This window comes from Rattus norvegicus, chromosome 3 (assembly GCF_036323735.1).
Source record: "Rattus norvegicus strain BN/NHsdMcwi chromosome 3, GRCr8, whole genome shotgun sequence".
Lineage (NCBI taxonomy): Eukaryota > Metazoa > Chordata > Mammalia > Rodentia > Muridae > Rattus > Rattus norvegicus.
In genome coordinates this window covers 98,051,610-98,071,199 of record NC_086021.1, presented here as the reverse complement: position 1 = coordinate 98,071,199, position 19,590 = coordinate 98,051,610, and the positions used below count along the sequence as shown (strand labels likewise).

The 19,590-nt window shown below is 48.3% G+C and overlaps 1 protein-coding gene across 1 annotated transcript; it reads left to right on the top strand.

Annotated features, from left to right (window-relative positions):
• The first annotated feature begins 5,953 nt into the window (after positions 1-5,953).
• Positions 5,954-19,242, top strand: F2 (coagulation factor II, thrombin). The gene is made up of 14 exons (NM_022924.2): positions 5,954-6,047; positions 6,408-6,571; positions 7,237-7,261; positions 7,464-7,514; positions 9,377-9,482; positions 9,562-9,698; positions 12,160-12,474; positions 12,719-12,832; positions 12,908-13,034; positions 13,523-13,690; positions 14,000-14,173; positions 14,318-14,499; positions 18,835-18,905; positions 18,988-19,242. Exons 1-14 carry the CDS (start codon positions 5,969-5,971, stop codon positions 19,126-19,128), a joined length of 1,854 nt encoding a protein of 617 aa, NP_075213.2. The 5' UTR covers positions 5,954-5,968; the 3' UTR covers positions 19,129-19,242.
• The last annotated feature ends 348 nt before the right edge of the window (positions 19,243-19,590 follow it).

The following is a 19,590-nucleotide window of genomic DNA, read 5'->3' as shown; positions in this document are numbered from 1 at the left end:
TGTGGTGTCTGTTCACAAGACAGGATAGGTTAGAAGCCACACTGGATTGTTTGAGGAAGGGGAAACAGGAAGCATAAATGTATTGATTATCTTTGTTTGTATTCATGTATGTATGTATTCGTGCATGTATGTATGTTTGCGTGTATGTATGTTTGCGTGTATGTATGTTTGCGTGTATGTATGTTTGCGTGTATGTATGCATGCCCTGGAACAAGTCGAAGTCAAGACAGTTTGGATGAGTTGGTTTACTCTTCCTACCATGCATGACCTGTGCTGGGGATTGAACTTAGGTTGTCATGCTTAGCAATCGCCTTTTCCTACGGACCCATCTCACAGGCCTCCAGGAAGCAGATCTTCTTGTTTCATCCTCCTGTCCTCAGAGTGTGCCATGAGCCCTGACTGACCAATGAGAAATACTCACGGGGTGAATAGCTGGCCAAACGCCACACAGGAAATCTGAACTGTTTTGATTTCTGTACTCAATGTTGATGGCAGAAGCAACCTGTCTCTCCTGGCTTGCCGGTGGCATTACCCCTGCCTGGTACCTTCTCAATCTGAGTAACTCAGAGGCAAAGCATGTCTGAAATTGTCCAATGGGAGGAAAGGCAGAAACAGCGGCCTCTGGAGAAAGGCCACTTCACAGCCTGGAAAACAACTGCTAAGATTAGCTTTAGTCAACTCTGCTTCTTAGAGCTCACCTGCGTCCCTTTCTAGCTTATTCCCACAGTGCATCTCAACTCAGGCAACCGCTTCGCAGTGTCTGCGAGCGCCGATAGGCATCCTGGAGACTCAGTGTATAGGCAGTGGGTGGATGGGGAGGCCATCCACACCTCAGAGACATTCCCAGGCTACCACGTGGAAACTGACACCCGTTCTACTTCCTCCATACGCAGGAGACCTTTAGTAAGGCTGAGCGAGTGAGGCCTGGGGCTTGGGAGAGTGTTCTGCCACTTATGGCCAGAGCTGAGACTGGTGTTAAGAGTGTTGTCCAAGCTTGGAGAGGAGGAATGAGGCCTAGAAACAGCCAGGGTCATGAGGTCAGTCAATAGCAGAGCTCGGACTAAACGCAGGCCTCTGATGCTCTTCAGCTCATATGAGCACCATTGTCCATTCTTGGAAAGACTGATCGTTGGTTTTGATTTGAGACAGCGTGTCAGTGTGTGACTCTTGGCTGGAACTCTGTGTGAGTCCAGGCTAGCCTTAAGTTCATACGGATCTCTGGCCTTAGCCCCCACACCAGGTGTTGGGGTATAATCCATACAACCTGCCAAGGGGTTCTTGATAATTTGGTATATACTAAAATGGAATTCTTGCTATAGGACCAATCCTGTGAAGCACTGCTGGACACCTTCTTATAGATTCAGCTCGCCTACATGGCTATGGAACCGCAAATCAAAAGAAGTATCTAGCTAGATATTGTGCCAGCCCCCGGGAGGCTGAGGCAGGAGAATCAAGAGTTTAAAATGAATTAGTATTGTGTGTATGTATGATGTGTGTAAACTTGTGTGTGCCAGGGCACATGTGGACAACCTTGTGGAATCAGTTCTGTCTTCACACCTTTATGTGGGTTCTGGGGATCAGAGTTAGGTTACCAGGCCTGTGCTGTTTGGTGATTAATTTCAGTTGTCAACTTGACACAATCTATAGTCACCTTGATAAAGAATCTCAATGGAATGTCTAGAGAAGGCTGGGCATGTTGGGGGGGGGGTGTTTTCTTGATCGTGCTGAGGTTGAAAGATCTGGGTGGCACCATTCCCTGGACGGGATCCTGACCTGTAAGAGTAGATAAAGTGAACTGGAGACAAGTGTGCTTTAGCCCATTGCTGGTGACTACAGATGCCATGGGACTAGCTACCTCAGGCTCCTGATGGGTACCTGAGTGATGGACTACAATGTGGGGCCAGGAGGAAAATTAACCCTTTTTCTCCTAAATTGCTTTTGTCAGGATGCTTGATTGCAGCAACAGAAAGGAAACTGAGTCATGTGGCAAGCACCTTTGCCTGATGAGCCACCTAACTGACCTTTCATTATTTCCTTTATTATTTCCAGGGTCTCACTGTGCAACTAAGGCTGAAAGACACCCACCTCTGCCTCCCAACACAGGTATTCCCTCCATACCCAAGCTTTTTTACCTATTCACTAACCAACACCCACCAAAGGGGCAGGGATGGAGAGAGAAAGGAAAAACAATAGACACGGTGTCATCAGTTAGCAGGGGCTATAAGTTAAGGCAGTGACATGTGGCTGTTAAAATGCTTCCTGTGAAATTAGAGGTGCAAAGTATACAAACAGCTGGAACTCTCGAACCTCATGGCTCAGAGTCTAAACTAGTACAAGCCCTTGGCACAGATACCATTTAGGTTCTTAAGTAATTCCTGTGCCTGCTTTATGTTCAGAAAGTCCCATTCCCTGGGCACAATGGGAGTAAGTGCTGAGCTACACAAAAACCTGTATTCAAAAGGATTCTCAGGCTGGAGAGATGGCTCAGTGGTTAAGAGCACTGACTGCCCTTCCAGAGGTCCTGAGTTCAATTCCCAGCAACCACTTGGTGGCTCACAACCATCTGTAGTGGGATCTGATGCCCTCTTCTGGTGTGTCTGAAGACAGTCACAGTGTACTTATATATAATAAATAAATACATCTTTAAAAAAAAAGTATTCCCGGGCTGGAGAGATGGCTCAGGGGTTAAGAGCACTGACTGCTCTTCCAGAGGTCCTGAGTTCAAATCCCACCAACCACACGTTGGCTCACAACCATCTGTAATGGGATCTGATGCCCTCTTCTGGTGTGCTTGAAATCAGGGACAGTGTACTCACATACATGAAATAAATAAATAAATAAATAAATAAATAAATAAATAAATAAATCTTTAAAAAACAAAAAGGTATTCCCAGGGGCCAGTGAGAGAGCACAGAGGTGAGAGGACAGAGGTGAGGCTTGAGGACCTGATCTGCTCCAGAAGCCACAGTGGGAGGAGAGAGTTGAGTCTCCGAAGTTGTCCTCTGACTTTCATGAACACTCTATGATAAGTGCCCTTGTCTTCTACACTTCATATGCACACATACATAATCAAATCAATAAATTTACAAAAAATAACTTCATAGCATCCCAAACTATAAGTTCATTCAAATGCTCTTTGACAGATGAATTAGAAAAATAAAGCCAGGTGAGGTAGCACACATGAGTCTGCCTTGACTTCAAGGTCAGCTCCAGGTACAGCAAGACTGTCTCTAAAATCTGCCTCGACATCTACAGAAAGGACAGTTTAGAACTGTACATCATGGGCTGGAGAGATGGCTCAGTGGTTAAGAACAACGACTGCTGGCTCACAACCATCCATAATGAGATCTGATACCCTCTTCTGTTGTGTCTGGAGACAGCTACAGTGTACTTATATATAATAAATAAATCTTTAAAAAAAAAAAGAAACTGTACATCATGGCGCAGAGGACAGCTCTGAGAAGTGCACCAGGCATGATGGATCCAGGAAACTGAGCCTGAGGAGACAGACACAAAGCAGATGGAGTTCAAAGGTAGACAAAGCTGGTCCGAGTTGGGGTGGTCATTAGAGGGGGCGGCTGCAAGCTGACAGGAAAGAGCCTCTGGGGATTGGTTTGGATAGGGTTGTACTTGAAACGTGGAGTTAAATGACCATGGTTTGCAAACATTAGTGAGAGGCTTCTCATACAGGGCAGATTAGAGCAGATTAAAAGTAGATACAGGCAGGTTTATTAGGGGGCAGCTCTCAGGTGGGGTCACTGATCTCCCAGGGGGAGGTTAGGGAAGTCACATCTGGGCTAAAGCATTTTATAGAGTTTAGTCGAGGGTTGATGATATGCCAGCTAAGAGCTAGATGGTGTCTATACATGGTCAAAACCCAAGCCCTGGGCAGTTTTCTCTGCAGGCCATGCTGGGAGGAGGAGGATAGATGGGCTTTGCCAGCTTGTGCAGGATCAGTCCGGGTTCCAGTGTAGTAAATAGGTGCAAGGTAAGCCTTTTTGTAGAGGTTTATGTTCTATGACATCATTATTTATTATTTGTTGATGGAGGAAAAGGCCATCAGCATGTAAAGGTACCTGTTGCCAAGCCTGACCTCCCACGTTCAGTCCCTGAGACTCATGGAGTGGAGGGAGAGACCTGACCTCCACTTGTGTGCAGTGGCAAATGTGCACATTCACAAATAAATATGTGTAATCGAACTTTCTAAAAGAGAGGAGTGTGTTTGTTTGATTTTGTTTGACAGGGTCTCTCTATGTAGTCCTGACTGTCTTGGAGCTTACTCCGGAGACCAGGCTAGTCTCAAAATCAGAGAGATCTTTCTGCCTTTGCTTCCCTAGTGTTGGGGTTAGAGGTGTGAGCAGCACACCCAGATGCATAGGGTTTTTTTTTTTAATTATTTTTTTTAGCCAGGCAGTGATGGCACACACCTTTAGTCTCAGTGCTCAAGAGGCAGGGGCATGGGCTGGAGGGGTGGCTCAGAGATTAAGAGAACTGACTATTCTTCCAGAAGTCCTGAGTTCAATTCCCAGCAAGCACATGTTGGCTCACAACCATCTGTAGTGAGATCCGATGTCCTCTTTCGTTGTATCTGAAAGCAGCGACAGTGTCCTCACCTACATACATATAATAAATAAATAAGATCTTTAAAAAAAAAAAGAGGCAGGGGCAGGTGGATCTCTGAGTTCCAGACCAGCCTGATCTACAGAGTGAGTTCCAAGAGAGCCAGGGCTACACAGGGAAACTCTCTTTCAAAAAACAAAAAAGTTATTTTTTAAAATGTAGCTGGAGAGATGGCTCAGTGGTTAAAAGCACTGACTGCTTTTGCAAAGGATCCAAATTTGACTCCTGGCACCCACACTGGGTGGCTCATAACTGCCTGAGCTCCAGCTCTAGGGATCTGACCTCTGGCTTCCTTGGGTACCAGCCTCACATGCATTACCCACACATAGACATATACACATAATCAAAAAAGAAAACTATAATATATGTGATATGTTTCATATATGTGTATGTGGGCCACTCAGAAATTATACTGTGGGCTTCCCAGTGCCTAGCCCTCTGCCAGCTGTTTCCCGGACTGTACATGACCTCTGTCAGCCCTGATGAAGTTAAGGCAAAGCAGGAGTCCCTGCTCCCGGGTGTGGGTGTACCTGCTCTTTGTCCCTCTGTTCTATTTAGACCCTGGACTAATATTTACCTTGTAAACAGGAAATGGGGGAGGGTGAGAAGCAAGGCTAGAGCTGCTGTGTAGAACCAGGAGCCTTAAGAGACTGGTGCAGTGCAGACAGGTTGTGAGGGAAGGAGCTGTGTCAGGGAGACCCAGAGACTTGGGCCAGTACCCGTTCTGGGGCAAAAGATTGAAGAAGACAGCTAGAGGCCACATGTTCCTGGACTTGGCTCCTCCCCGGCAGCCTCTATTCACAGCACCCACAACACCCTTAGAGGAGAAGAAAGAGGAGCCACCTCCTGGCTGAGAGCTACCTTGTCTCATAATGAGAGAGCTTTTGCCTGGCCACGCCTCTCTCTATTCCTTATATCTGTGCACACATCTGTTGATCAGTAGGCCCCGTGTTTCGTGTGCTCTGCATTGGTATGCTCGATTAGTTCTCAACACAAAGCGTTATGCCCGCTGCACAGATAAGAAAACTGCAGTGCGTGGTTGTGAAGAGTTTTGCACCATCCCTGTTGTTGGGATGAGGAGGAGCCCCCAGAAGGACTCACTGATTTACATTTACTCACATAATAAATGTAAGGTGTTGGATGATGGTCTTCTCTATATGACTTTTCTCCCCAAGAACATCCACCCCTGGTTCCAGGAGAAACTGTCCTCTTGAATGTCAGGGGTGGACATTTGTCCCCAAGGCCCTGATCTGCTGACCTCTCCCTTGCCACTGATTTCTTCACATTGGTTCAATATTAACCCAGAGAGAGTCAGGACAATCCCTCAGATCCCAGGAGCTGACACACTATGTCGCACGTCCGCGGCCTGGGCCTACCTGGCTGCCTGGCTCTGGCTGCCCTGGCTAGCCTGGTACACAGTCAGCATGGTAAGGGGCACTTGGAGGCCTCGGGCAGAATAGAGGATGTGGGAAAGGCCTGAGGGCTGGGGTTTCCCTGCCTAAGATCAGAGAACACAGGGACAGCCCCAGGTGGACCTCAGATCAGAGTGTCCAGCTTAGAGATGTCGTCGTGTGTGGTGCAGGGAGAAAGGCATCGCTTCTGGGGAGTGGGCTAGGGCAACCAATGAAAGGCAGACGACTCACAGACTGTTCAGTGGCCTTCTGGGTACTTTCCTCATCCCCTCTGTCCCCTCTTGGAAGCTAGCAGAGCTGCCAGCTTCCTACCCCTAATGGTTAAGATAGCCAGGCTTCCAGAGGCGATTCCCATGCCCCTGCCCCCTGCTGCAGTGTTCCTGGCCCCTCAGCAAGCACTGTCGCTGCTCCAGCGGGTCCGCAGAGCCAACAGCGGCTTCCTGGAGGAGCTCCGAAAGGGCAACCTGGAGCGTGAGTGCGTGGAAGAGCAGTGCAGCTATGAGGAGGCTTTTGAGGCCCTGGAGTCTCCCCAAGACACGGTGAGCCCCACAACAGTGGCTGCTAAGAGGCAGGGCAGGTAGGCAAGGCCTGGGCTTCCTCAGCAGAGGAGTGCAGAATCACAAGTGACAGGAGTAGGAAGCATCCGGGTTGTTTCCCGTTTCAGACTTTCACTTCCATTCGGACCCCTGTCTCCTTGAGCTGCAAGATGGGCACCCAAAATCTGTCTTTGGGACTGTAGGCCTGGGTTGTCATGACATGAGGAAAGCTCATCAGCGTCAGCCCCCAGTATACTGCGGCTGTCTGGGTTGTCTGGTGTCTTTCTTGCTTAAGCCTTTCCGCCATCTTTGTGTTCCCTTGTGTACCCACTGGCTCTGGGGCTCTGTTCCATTCCCTTCGGGGGTTGGGGGAGGGTGTAGTGAGCTCTTTTGTCTCCTCCAGCCTGGAGGAGATCTTGTTCAGTCAAGTGTGCTGGGGCCTCTTTCTCTCTTCACATACTCTCTCACGGGTTGGGGATTTAGCTCAGCGAAAGGCCCTGGGTTTGTCCTCAGCTCCGGAGCGGGAAAAAAACAAACAAAAAAACATACTCTCTCCTTTTGGAAGCCAACGTAGGAGACTAAAGCTGGGCTCAGGTGGTAAGGAACGGACGTAGTGTAGAGTAGAACTCCATCCTGCCATGGCCTCACCCCCAACCCTTGCTTTGCAGGATGTGTTCTGGGCCAAGTACACAGGTGAGTGGCCAGCAAGGTTTGCCCAAGGAGGGGAGGCTGGGGAAGGGGGTACTCCAGCCAGAGAATGCCCTCTCCTTCAGAACTTGGTGCTGCATAAAGCACGCCCCGCACCCACTCTGCCCTCCCACATCCCTGCCTCCATCACCTGTTCCCACCCTGTCCCCACAGCGATACCAAGTGAATTTCTGCTTTTTGTTTTCAGTGTGTGATTCAGTGAGGAAACCTCGAGAGACCTTCATGGACTGTCTAGAAGGTGGGGAACAGACTCTGCGTGGGTGGGTGGGTGCTGGGGAAGCCTGGGAGAAAAGAATTGCTGACTGGTCAGGAGCCTTGGCTCAAGTGGTATCTTCAGTGCCTGACAGTGCCTCTTCATCCTTGGTCAAGGATGCCTTTGCATGTGGCCTTGTGTCTGGCACTTAGCCAGACTGTTGGAGGAATGAATGGATGATTAATCTCAGGGCCCTACTGCACTTCTGTTCACCATGTGTCAGAGCTCGGTCTTGTTAATTCACTCTCTAAAAACGTTTTTGTTTTGTTTTCGAGACAGGGACTCCAACAGCCCAGGGTGGCTTTAAACTTGCTAGGTGCTGAGGATGACCCTCCCATTTCTACCTGCCCAGGGCTGGGAGTCCAGGCATGTGCCTCCGATGGCCAGGTTCATTCTCCTGGACATCTGACAACTCCCCATTACTCACAAGCTCTTAGCTAGGAAAACTTTGCCTCTCAGGCCTTGACTTCCTATTCTAGACGCCCCCTCCCCCCAGAAGTGGACCAGTAAACATGTCAAGATGTCTCAATCCTTGCTTACTTTGTTACTTTCTCCAGAGCAGTCAACAATCTCCACTGAAAACCCTGTCCTCCCCAGGGACTTCTCTGAGTCTTAGGGACAGCCTCCCTCTGAAGCATTCTGAATATACCTTTATTCTAATGATAGGCTTTACTATGGACAGGGAACTCCTTAAGGGCTATAGTTTCCTTCCTCCTTTCCTTCCTCCTTTTCTTCCTTCCTTCCTTCCATCCTTGAGTCAGGGTCTCTGGTAGCCTAGGCTGGCTTTGAACTCCTAACCCCCCACCCTCCCATCTGCATCTGAATGTGGAGCCACACACCTGCACCACTGTGCTCAGCTCATGGTTCCACTTCTTTCTAAATTTTTTATTTCCTTAAGATGGTGATTTTTTTTTTAAAGACTAGATTTTTCTATTTAGCCTTGGTTGTCTTATAACTTGCTGTGTAGACCAGGCTGGCCTGAAACTCACAGAGCTCTACCTGCCTCTGCCTCTGCCTCTGCCTCTGCCTCTGCCTCCTGAATGCTGGGACTAAGGGCATAAACCACCACACCAATACTTGTCGTTTTATTGTAATATGAGTGGGTGTTTGCCTGATGTACATCTGTATACCACTTATGTGTCTAGATCTGCAGAGGCCAGAAAAGGGCATTAGATCCCATGGGACTGAACTTAGAGGCCTTGTGTGCTACCCTGTGGGTGCTGGGAATCAAACTCTGGTCCTCTGGAAGAGCAGCCAGCGCTCTTAACCACTGAGCCTTCTCTCCAGCACGGGGATATCTTTATGTAGATAGCGTCTAAATGCATATGAACTGGCCTTGAACCCTCTTGTACTTCTGCTCGCTGAGAGCCAGAGTTATAGGAGGAGCCGCCAAACAGGTGCTGGGGGTATTAAGAGCATAGAAAAATGCTGGGTTTTAAAGAACTCACAAGCTCAGGATAACAGAAATACCGTAGGGATTCCTGGAAAGGCAGGAGAGAGCAGGAAGAGCAGCTGGCTTGTCAATCCGAGATGGCTTCTCAGAAGTGCTGTTTACCTGGCCTTGTGGGCTGAGCTAGTGAACAAACCTGGGAGAATTCCAAGTGTGGAAACTGTGTGCAAAGGCCCTAAGATAACAAGGGCGGGAGATGGGATTGGATTACAATTGTGCCTGTGACCGGGTTGTCACGTGGCTGTTGTGGAGTGGACAGAACAGCTGCAAAGGAGTGAAAGGCGTCCAGTTACAGATGGACTAGAGAGAGTCTGGGGCATGTGGGCAGACAAAATGTTGATAGAAGACTGGTGGGCATCTCAGGGTCCGATGTAGACTCGGGTGTGTGCTTCTGCAGGTCGCTGTGCTATGGATCTGGGTCTGAACTACCATGGGAATGTGAGTGTCACCCATACCGGCATCGAGTGTCAGCTGTGGCGAAGCCGCTACCCACACAGGCCTGAGTGAGTGCTGGGCAGGCCAGGAGGGGAAGCAAGTGCATACTCGCAAGGCACAGGGTCCCTGAGCATTCTTCTCTTCCAGCATCAACTCCACCACCCATCCTGGGGCTGACCTGAAGGAGAACTTCTGCCGAAATCCAGACAGCAGCACCTCAGGGCCCTGGTGCTACACCACAGACCCTACTGTGCGCAGAGAGGAATGCAGTATCCCTGTCTGTGGTGAGCTGGGGCCAAGCAGTCCATGGCTGAGGCCCAGAGGTCTTCATAAGGCCTGGCAATCTCGAAAGGGCATCACAATGCTGGCCACCTTCAGAGCAAGGGGAAGGGCATTTGGAAGACCTGGGCAGGCTGCCTTTTCACCCTCCTAGCCTTGGGTCCCTCACGCTTCAGGCTATGGCTCTTTTCAAACCACTTTTTAAATATCCTACCAAGGTACTTTCCTCCAGGAAATTCTCCTACATCACTTCAGTCACATGCCTTTCCCAAACTCCACAGAGTAAGCATCTAGGGCTCTCTTCTGGTTGATTGTTGTGATTAGTTCCCATGGTTACCTAGTTGTAGCCTCAGTACTGCTGCAGAACAAATACCCATACCTAAGGCATGCCACAGGCAAGTGTTTCTTTCTTATACCATGGAGGCATGGCTAGAGGATGCTCTCGGCGGCACTCCAGCATGTGCGTCTGGGATGGGGAGACAGTGTTCCATCCATGATCGCTGGGCCTACGCAGCTGGTTGTGCTACAAATGGTGGATCCAGCTGATGGCTTGCTCCTCTTGTACTCACGCTGGAGCTGAGCAGTTCCTTGAGGGGGTCCCTCTACTACTTGTTGATGGCAGAAGCGTAGAACAGAAGTGCTCTTTGAAGGCCTGTGTTTGGAGCTGACAGCCGGTCCTGCCTGTGTTCCATTGGCAGAATGAGCCATATGACCAAGGGCAAAGTCAACACTGTTTTGTTTCGTTTTTTTTTCCGGAGCTGGGGACCGAACCCAGGGCCTTGCGCTTGCTAGGCAAGCGCTCTACCACTGAGCTAAATCCCCAACCCAAGGGCAAAGTCAAGAAGTGAAATATTGCCTGCTACAAATCCACAGAGTAAAGGATATGAATATAAGTGATGGAGTCATACCGTGGGCTGGGGCTACAGTTTAGTGGCAGAGACTCTGGCTAGAATGCACAGGGCCCTGGGTTCCACTTCCCCCGTCCCACACTCCCTCCACAAAAAGACCCATTTGGTAGTACAGACCTATGATGCCAACTACTGGAGATGCTGAGGCAGGGAGATCAAAAGTTCAAGCCTCCGGGTTAGAGACATGGCTCAGCCGTTGACAGCATTGCTTCCCTTGCAGAGGGCCAGAACTCAGGCCTCAGCACCCATGTTGGGTGGTTCACAGCTACTTGTAACTCCAGCTCCAGGGGATCCAACACTGTCTTTTGGCAAGCACCTACACATGTGCAAACACACACACACACACACACACACACACACACACACACACACAGAGGCAGCAAGAGACATGAATAAAAATGGGGGAAAAATCTTTGTTTTAAAGTTCAAGGCCTGCTTAGATAACAGCTGCCAAGGCCAGCCTAGGCAACTTAGTGAGACCCTGTCTCAAAATAAGGAGAAAAAAAAAGAGGGCTAGGGACTGTGAGTTAATGATGGAGAACACTCCCTTCCTACCTGCAGGCTCAGTGCCCGGTTCTTTTTTTTTTTTTTTTTTAAGAGTTTTTTTTTAAAGACTTATTCATTTATTATATATAAGTACACTGTAGCTGTCTTCAGATACACCAGAAGAGGGCATCTGATCTCATTACAGATGGTTGTGAGCCACCATGTGGTTGCTGGGAATTGAACTCAGGACCTCTGGAAGAGCAGTCGGTGCTCTTAACCGCTGAGCCATCTCTCCAGCCCACAGTGCCTGGTTCTTTGTCAGTTGTGTTCCACATGAGACAGCCCTTAAAGCAAGTCACCAGTAATCTTTAAAAAAGAAAAAAAAGAAAAAAACCCAAACAAACTCCCCAGCTGCCTAGACTGCACCCCCGTCCCTGTGTGTGGGACTTGCTGGAGCTGACCTTCCAGCTACGCCATGCTCCACACAGACCTTCCTAACAGACCCAGCAGCCTTTCTGCTGTGTCCAATGAAAACTCAGATGAAATCAATGAAATCAGAGCCAGGTAGTGGTGGCGCACACCTTTAATCTCAGCACCTGGGAGGCTGAGGCAGGTGGATCTCTGTGAGTTCCAGGACAGCCTGGTCTACAAAGTGAGTTCCGGGACAGCCAATGCTACAGAGAAATCCTGTCTCAAAACCAACCAAACAAAAAGCCTTAAAAACCTTAAACAAACCCCCCCCCCCCAAAATCACAAAGTTTTATGCAAATTGACTCCAGGCAGTCACTACCAATAGATTGAAGATAGTCCAGGCGCCCAGGAGGCCCTGGCTGCTTATCATATGTGACTTTATTATGCACCAGACACTTCTGCTGTGCATGTTATGTTGTTCTTCGGTCAACTATGGGGTAGGACAGGCCTATGCAGCCTGTTTGAAGGGAGGTTGCTGAGGCCGGGATGTTTAAGCTGCCTGAAGTCACACAGGTATAATCCACCAGGACAGGAGTTCAAATCTCCCTCGGGTCTGCATGTGGTTCCCCTCAACTTTGCCTTCTGTATCCTTCTTCACCAGGTCAGGAGGGCCGTACCACTGTGAAAATGACTCCTCGCTCAAGAGGTTCCAAGGAGAATCTGTCGCCTCCATTGGGAGAGTGCCTCCTCGAGCGTGGCCGGCTGTACCAGGGGAACTTAGCTGTGACAACACTTGGGTCCCCCTGCCTGGCCTGGGACAGTTTGCCAACCAAGACCCTGAGCAAGTACCAGAACTTCGACCCTGAGGTGAAACTCGTGCAAAACTTCTGCCGCAATCCAGACCGGGATGAGGAGGGCGCGTGGTGCTTTGTTGCGCAGCAGCCTGGTTTTGAATACTGCAGCCTCAACTACTGTGGTGAGCAGCTCATAGAGCATGGCAGGGCAAGGACGGAAGACAGGTGGGTTCATTACAGCCTGACAGAAACCTGGCTAGGGGTAGGTCCTATTCTTGTTTCATAGATGAGTAAACGGAGGCCCTGAGCAATTGTTGGCTGGTCACCGAGGTGTGCCTAGGCTCTTAACCTCGGAGTCAAACGCCTTCCAATGCCCCTGGGGTCTTGGGAAGGTCTGAGGTCCCAGCCACTGCCCGGTCTCTACAGATGAAGCGGTGGGAGAGGAGAACCATGACGGGGACGAGTCCATCGCAGGACGCACCACCGACGCGGAGTTCCACACCTTCTTCGATGAGAGGACTTTCGGCCTTGGGGAGGCAGGTGAGACACCGCGTCTCAGTGGGACGTGAGGCTGGAGGCCAGGATGGGCCCCTCACCATCTGTCTTGCTCTGCAGACTGTGGCCTGCGGCCTTTGTTCGAGAAGAAGTCCTTGACAGACAAAACGGAAAAGGAGCTTCTTGATTCTTACATAGATGGGCGCATCGTGGAGGGCTGGGACGCTGAGAAGGGTATCGCCCCATGGTGCGTCCTGGACAGATCTACAGGCCCACAGAAGGCCTGCCCCACCCACAGCCGCTGTAGGACCTGGCTCTGCAGCTGACATTAGCAACCACCCTCTAATTTTCCTCAGAGCTACCTCAGCCAGCGTTGCCATGTCTCCCAAGTAGATGAGGCCCAGCAGGCTTAAGTGGCTCATTCTCAGCCACACTGCTTAGTCAGGACTGTATCCAAGTCTGACTCCAGAGCTGTGCTGATCTATGTGAAGTCTACACTGGGAGAGCTCTGGTCCTCTAGGGCAGCCAAGTCAATATGAGATTGAGCCCTGGAGGCAACCCTGTCCCATTATCTTTTTTTCTTTTCTTTTTGTTTTTTGGGGGAGGGGACTCTTATGTAGCAGAGGCTGACCTTGAACTTGATGCTCCTTGCTTCTACTTCCCAAGGAACACCAGGACTCTTAATCTCTGCTAGGGACTAGGCTCCAGTTCCTAATGCACTCTGCTTCCCCATAGGCAGGTGATGCTTTTTCGGAAGAGTCCCCAAGAGCTGCTGTGTGGAGCCAGCCTTATCAGTGATCGATGGGTCCTCACTGCTGCCCACTGCATTCTGTACCCACCCTGGGACAAGAACTTCACTGAGAATGACCTCCTGGTGCGCATTGGCAAGCACTCCAGAACCAGGTATGAAGCTAACGGCTGACAGTGATGGGCTGGGCTCTGAGCACTAATTCAGGGCTCTGGGCACAAGGGCTCACATAGATGACTTCTCAGCATACCCACCAAGAAAGCCCATATGGTCATGCCCTGGTCCATTCCAGACACCAGAACATGGTCCCGGTGGGAGTCTCTTTTAGCTATGACTATTGGAACAGTACATGTGGTGTGTGCCCGTCTCTGTCTGTGGGCCTATGTGACTCAGAAGACTGTGTGTGACTTGCTCAGTAAGCTGATGATCTCATCAGTGGTTCTTCTCTGTTGGGGTCTGCACAGATATGAGCGGAATGTTGAAAAGATCTCCATGCTGGAAAAGATCTACATCCACCCCAGATATAACTGGCGGGAAAACCTAGACCGTGACATTGCTCTGCTCAAGCTAAAGAAGCCAGTGCCCTTCAGTGACTACATTCACCCCGTGTGCTTGCCAGACAAGCAGACAGTAACCAGGTCAGCACTAGGGCCTGGCCCATATTTGCAGGTGTCAGTTCCATGGTGTGAAGGCAAAAGTGCTTCCCTATGCTACTTTCTAAGCTGTTGGTGCCAGAAGGCTGTCAGGGACCATTCTCATCAGGTCCCTCTCTTTCCCTAAAGTTTGCTCCAGGCTGGTTATAAAGGGCGGGTGACAGGCTGGGGCAACCTTCGGGAGACGTGGACAACTAACATCAACGAGATACAGCCCAGCGTCCTGCAGGTGGTGAACCTGCCCATTGTAGAGCGACCAGTGTGCAAGGCCTCTACCCGGATACGCATTACTGACAACATGTTCTGTGCTGGTAAGGCTGTGTGTCTTGGGGCCTGGGAAGGAGCTGGGACAGGGGTTGTCAGGCTTGAGATGTGGTATAGGCACACACCTGAGCACTTACAAGTCAGAAGGCTTCAGGTAAGTGTCTGAGGCTGTTTTTGAAGGTAAAGGAACATAAAGCTTCCATGCTGCGCGCTTGCCTAACAAGCGCAAGGCCCTGGGTTCGGTCCCCAGCTCCGAAAAAAAGAAAAAAAAAAAAAGCTTCCATGCTGTGAGGTCTGAGGTATGTGTGTGTGAGAGGAGGGAGAGGGTAAAGGGAGGGAGGGGGGAAGAGGGAGAGGGGGAGGAGAGGAAGAGAGAGAGAGAGAGAGAGAGAGAGAGAGAGAGAGAGAGAGAGATTGACCTGTAATACCTGCTCAATAACTCTTGCTCAGCAGAGGTCCTGGTACAAAAAGAACATCCATTTTGCCACTCAGCACACATTTCTTGAGTGCCTATTGTGTCCAGGACAGCATTTGAGAGTACACATGCCAATAAACATATCTAGAGCACCTGTTCTAGATAACGGCTCTGAGGAAAGAGCAGAGTGAGAGAGGCTGTAAGGGACAAGTCATCTACACCCAGTGGTCAGAGGAGGTTAGAGTCAGTCTTTTCTCAAGCCGGTTAAGCAGAGACTGGAAGGAGTGTAGATGAGGGATCAGACATAGAGCAGGGGCCTAAACCTGGCTTTGGAGACAGATGCTGCTGGTTCAGGGGTGCTGAGGTGGGTGAACACTCGGTTGGCCTGAGGAACAGCAGGGAGGTCTGTGGGGTTGGAGAGTAGTAAACTCAGTGATCCCATGGGGGGTAGGGTGAGGTGAGAGAAGAGGGCCAGGTGTAGCGGTGGCATCTGTAACATCAGGGCCAGGTGTAGCGGTGGCGTCTGTAACATCAGGGCCAGGTGTAGCGGTGGCGTCTGTAGCATTGGGGCCAGGTGTAACATGAGCACTCAGGGACTGGAAGCAAGAGCATCATGTGGAATGAGAGGCTCATCTGGCTACAGTAGGCCTCTCTGGAGGCAGAGGCAAGGGGGAATCTCTTAAGCTATGGGGCAGCCAGAACTACATAGAGAGACCCTGTCTCAAACAACAAAACAAAATTCAAGCTAACATGTGAGAGCATCTTGGTGTTTTTATTGGGACTGTACTATGTTCGTTAAAACATTTGATGTTGACTATAATAATGACCAAAGTGTTTATTCACTTCAGTGCTGTGAGGCGTCCTGTCTTCTCGGGTCTACGTCGGTAGCTTTCTGGAATGCTGAGATATTCCCTGGCCCTTCTGTTCTGCAGCCCCTTCCTTATACATTTATGTTTCATCTCATCCTCTTTTTGAGATAGAAAGTAGTTTTCCTGACCCCTCACACACACAGACTGCGTGTTAAGTACTTAGACCCACTAGTTTTCTGTCCTGTAACATTATTTTCTACTCTTATCTTTCATATGTCGTGTGTGTTTGAGAGAGTATGGGGTATGTATGTATTGATGTGGATTCATACACATGTGGGAACATGTGGAGTACAGAGGCTGAAGTTGGGTGTCTTCCTCGGTCACTCTCTATATTTATTTATTTACTGAGAAAGAGTCTCATGTAGTCTTGGCTGACCTGGCATTTGCTGTGTAGTTCCAACTGGCACTGAACTTGGGGATTTGCCTGTGCTTGTATTAAAGCCCTGCATGGCTCTGAGTTGTTTAGTAGCTATTCTTTTTTTTTTTTTTTTTTTTTTTCCGGAGCTGGGGACCGAACCCAGGACCTTGCGCTTGCTAGGCAAGCGCTCTACCACTGAGCTAAATCCCCAACTCCGTAGCTATTCTTTAAAAAATTTTTTTTCTCAGATAGGATTTTACTATGTAGCTTAGGCCAGCCCACTGTCTACAATGCCCTGCCTCAGCCACCTAAGTACAACTGGCTTACTTAAACAAAACAAAATTTATTATTATTGTGGTGTTACAGATTGAACCCAGAGCCTTGAGCTAAGCAACTGCTCTAACACTAACTATATCTCAATTCAACTAAGTCATAAGACTTTGGATTTAAGGGTTCCTTTGTACTTTGGTATTTTAATAATTGTGAGTTAATAATTGTGATGAAGATTGTGATTTTATGGAGTTGATTTTTATTAACTCATTATTTTGTAATTATTGTTTTATTTGCCATCATATTTTCCCTGTGTTATTGTCTTAGTGAGGGTTTGTATTTCTGCACAAATATCATGACCAAGAAGCAAGTTGGAGAGGAAAGCGTTTATTCAGCTTACACTTCCACATTGCTATTCATCACCAAAGAAAGTCAGGACTGGAACTCAAGCAGGTCAGGAAGCAGGAGCTGATGCAGACATCATGGAGGGATGTTATTTACTGGTTTGCTCCCCCTGTCTTGCTCAGTTTTCTTTCTTTCTTTCCTTCTTTCTTTTTTTTTTTTTCTCTTTTTTTTTTTCGGAGCTGGGGACTGAACCCAGGGCCTTGCACTCGCTAGGCAAGCGCTCTACTGCTGAACTAAATCCCCAACCCCCTCAGCTTGCTTTCTTATAGAGCCCAAGACCACCAGCTCAGGGGTGGCACCACCCACAATTAGCTGGGCCCTCCCCTCTTGGTCACTAGTTGAGAAAATGCCTCACAGCTGGATCTCATGGAGGCTTTTCCCCACTGAGGCTCCTTTCTCTGTGATAACTCCAGCTTGTGTCAAGTTGACACACGAAACCATCTAGTACAGTTTTTATTTTTAAAAAGTTATGTATTTATGAGAGTTTGCATTTTGCTTTAGTGCTTATCTATCTTTTGGTCTTATTCTTTTTCTTTTTTCTTTTCTTTTCTTTTTTTTTGTAATAAGCAAAGGCGAGGTTTTTTTTTTTTTTTTTTTTTTTTTGGTTCTTTTTTTGGAGCTGGGGACCGAGGCGTAATAAACCCCAAAGGCGAGGTTTATTATGGAGATCTATTACGGAGATCTCCAGGCTGACACGTATCCTGCGCAGGAGACAGAGATGTCGACCGGTCTTATTCTTTTTCAAGATGCCAATTCCTTCCTTCCATTTTCTTTCCTTCTACTGTGTGGCTTTTTATTTTTTTTAAAAAGACATGGTCTCATTTAATCTAGGCTTGAATCCACCATATATAACCTTGAACTTCTGATGCTTCCCCAATCCTGCCCATCCAGTGCTGGGATTATAGGCATGGACCATCAGTTTATTCAGTTTATGAGTATTGGAATATGACGGTGCCACTTCAGCCTCCTGATTACAGGTGGGCAGGAACACACTCAACCTTTAACCTCTGTAGATTTTTCACTTTCTCCTTTTTGTTCGTTTATTTTCAATCTTTGGGACAGTTTCATGCACCAAACTAGCCTCAAACTCACCATGTAACAGAGGATGATCTTAAATGAGTCCTCCCGGCTCCAACCTTTACATTGTTGATTTAAAGTTCGTACCATGACATCTAATTTTTTTTTCAAAGATTTATTTCATGTATGTGGGTACATTGTCACTTCAGACACCAGAAGAGGGCATCGGATCCCATTACAGATGGTTGTGAGCCACCATGTGGTTGCTGGGAATTGAACTCAGGACCTCTGGAAGAACAGTCAGTGCTCTTAACCACTGAGCCTTCTCTCCAGCCAGACATCTAATTTTTAAAGTTTACTATTTTTAGATTTGTGAGTCAAGCTTTTTTCTGCATGCACCAGTTTGCTTAAAGATATTTTATTCTGATAGTTTTGTAGTTGACTGAAGGTGTCTTACTAGTTAGGTCTTTTTTTTTTTCCTCCTATGGTCTGGTTAGTTTCCATGTGTTTCTGGATGGGAGTGTTTCTACTGATTTGTCTTGTTCTGTTTAAAGATATGTTTCTGCCTTTATCCTATATGTGTTTTAGTTTATATGTACATTTTAGCACACTAAATTAGGTTTGGGTGTCCTATTTGAAAGTGTTGTGGTTTGGGGGTACTGGAGAGGGCTGTGACTTGACCAGAGTGGAAATGGCGAGAAAAGGCTGGAGTTGGGGCATCTTGACAGGGAAAGTCAGCAAGCTTGCTAAAGACTAGATACTTAAGATGGGGAAATGAGGGGCTGGAGAGATGGCTCAGTGCTTAAGAACACTGACTGCTCTTCCAGAGGTCCCGAGTTCAAATCCCAGCAGCCACATGGTGGCTCACAACCATCTGTAATGAGATTTGATGCCCTCTTCTGATGTGCTTGAAGACAGCTGCAGTGTACTCATTTATAATAAATAAATTAAAAAAAGATTAAAAAAAAAAAAAGGATGGGGAAATGAGGTCACATGGCTGTAGTTCCTTAAAGGAAGTGACTCCTGAACTCTGTTGTTCTTCCTTAAGGCTTCAAGGTGAATGACACCAAGCGAGGAGATGCTTGTGAAGGTGACAGTGGGGGACCTTTTGTCATGAAGGTAAGCTTCTCTAAAGGCCAGGGGTTGGTGGGTAATACAGCACCTGGACCTGACTATTGGAAATCCCACTTTTCTTCCTCAGAGCCCCTACAACCACCGCTGGTACCAAATGGGTATTGTCTCCTGGGGTGAAGGCTGTGACCGGAATGGGAAATATGGCTTCTACACGCACGTGTTCCGTCTGAAAAGGTGGATGCAGAAAGTCATTGATCAGCATAGATAGGTTTGTGGGTGGGTGAGAGACCCACAGTATGGGATCCTCATTGCAAAATCACAGAAACCAGTCAAAATATTTTTGTGGTTTGTTTCTGTTCTCAATAAAAGTGATTGTCAGTAAGTCTTGGTGTGCCCAGTGCTGTTGACGGACAACTCTCTGGACTGGGCTCTGGAGGAGGCGGTGATGTTGCTAGACAGACAGGTCTGCAAATAATCCACTCTCCAGCACAGGCCGGCAGAGAGCAGAGGCAGAAGATGAATTTGTGAGCATTTAAGAATGTTTCATATCCTAACCTTGATGCATTATCTGGTTTAGTCTTCACAAAAGATAGGTGTTGAGCCTCACAGGAGGTAGATAGGTAGGTAAGTAAACAGATTTGAAGAAGTAACTTGTCCAGTCAGACATTTAGAGTTCAAAGCAGTGGGGCTGAGGACAGGACTCAGTGTAAAGCCCTGTGTAACACTCATG

Bases quoted from the DNA above. Each gene is read 5' to 3' on its own strand.
- F2 (NM_022924.2), top strand. From the start codon at position 5,969: ATGTCGCACGTCCGCGGCCTGGGCCTACCTGGCTGCCTGGCTCTGGCT. The intron at 7,262-7,463 runs GTGAGTGGCCAG...TTTTGTTTTCAG, and splicing joins GTTCTGGGCCAAGTACACAG to TGTGTGATTCAGTGAGGAAA. The intron at 13,691-13,999 runs GTATGAAGCTAA...GGGTCTGCACAG, and splicing joins GGCAAGCACTCCAGAACCAG to ATATGAGCGGAATGTTGAAA.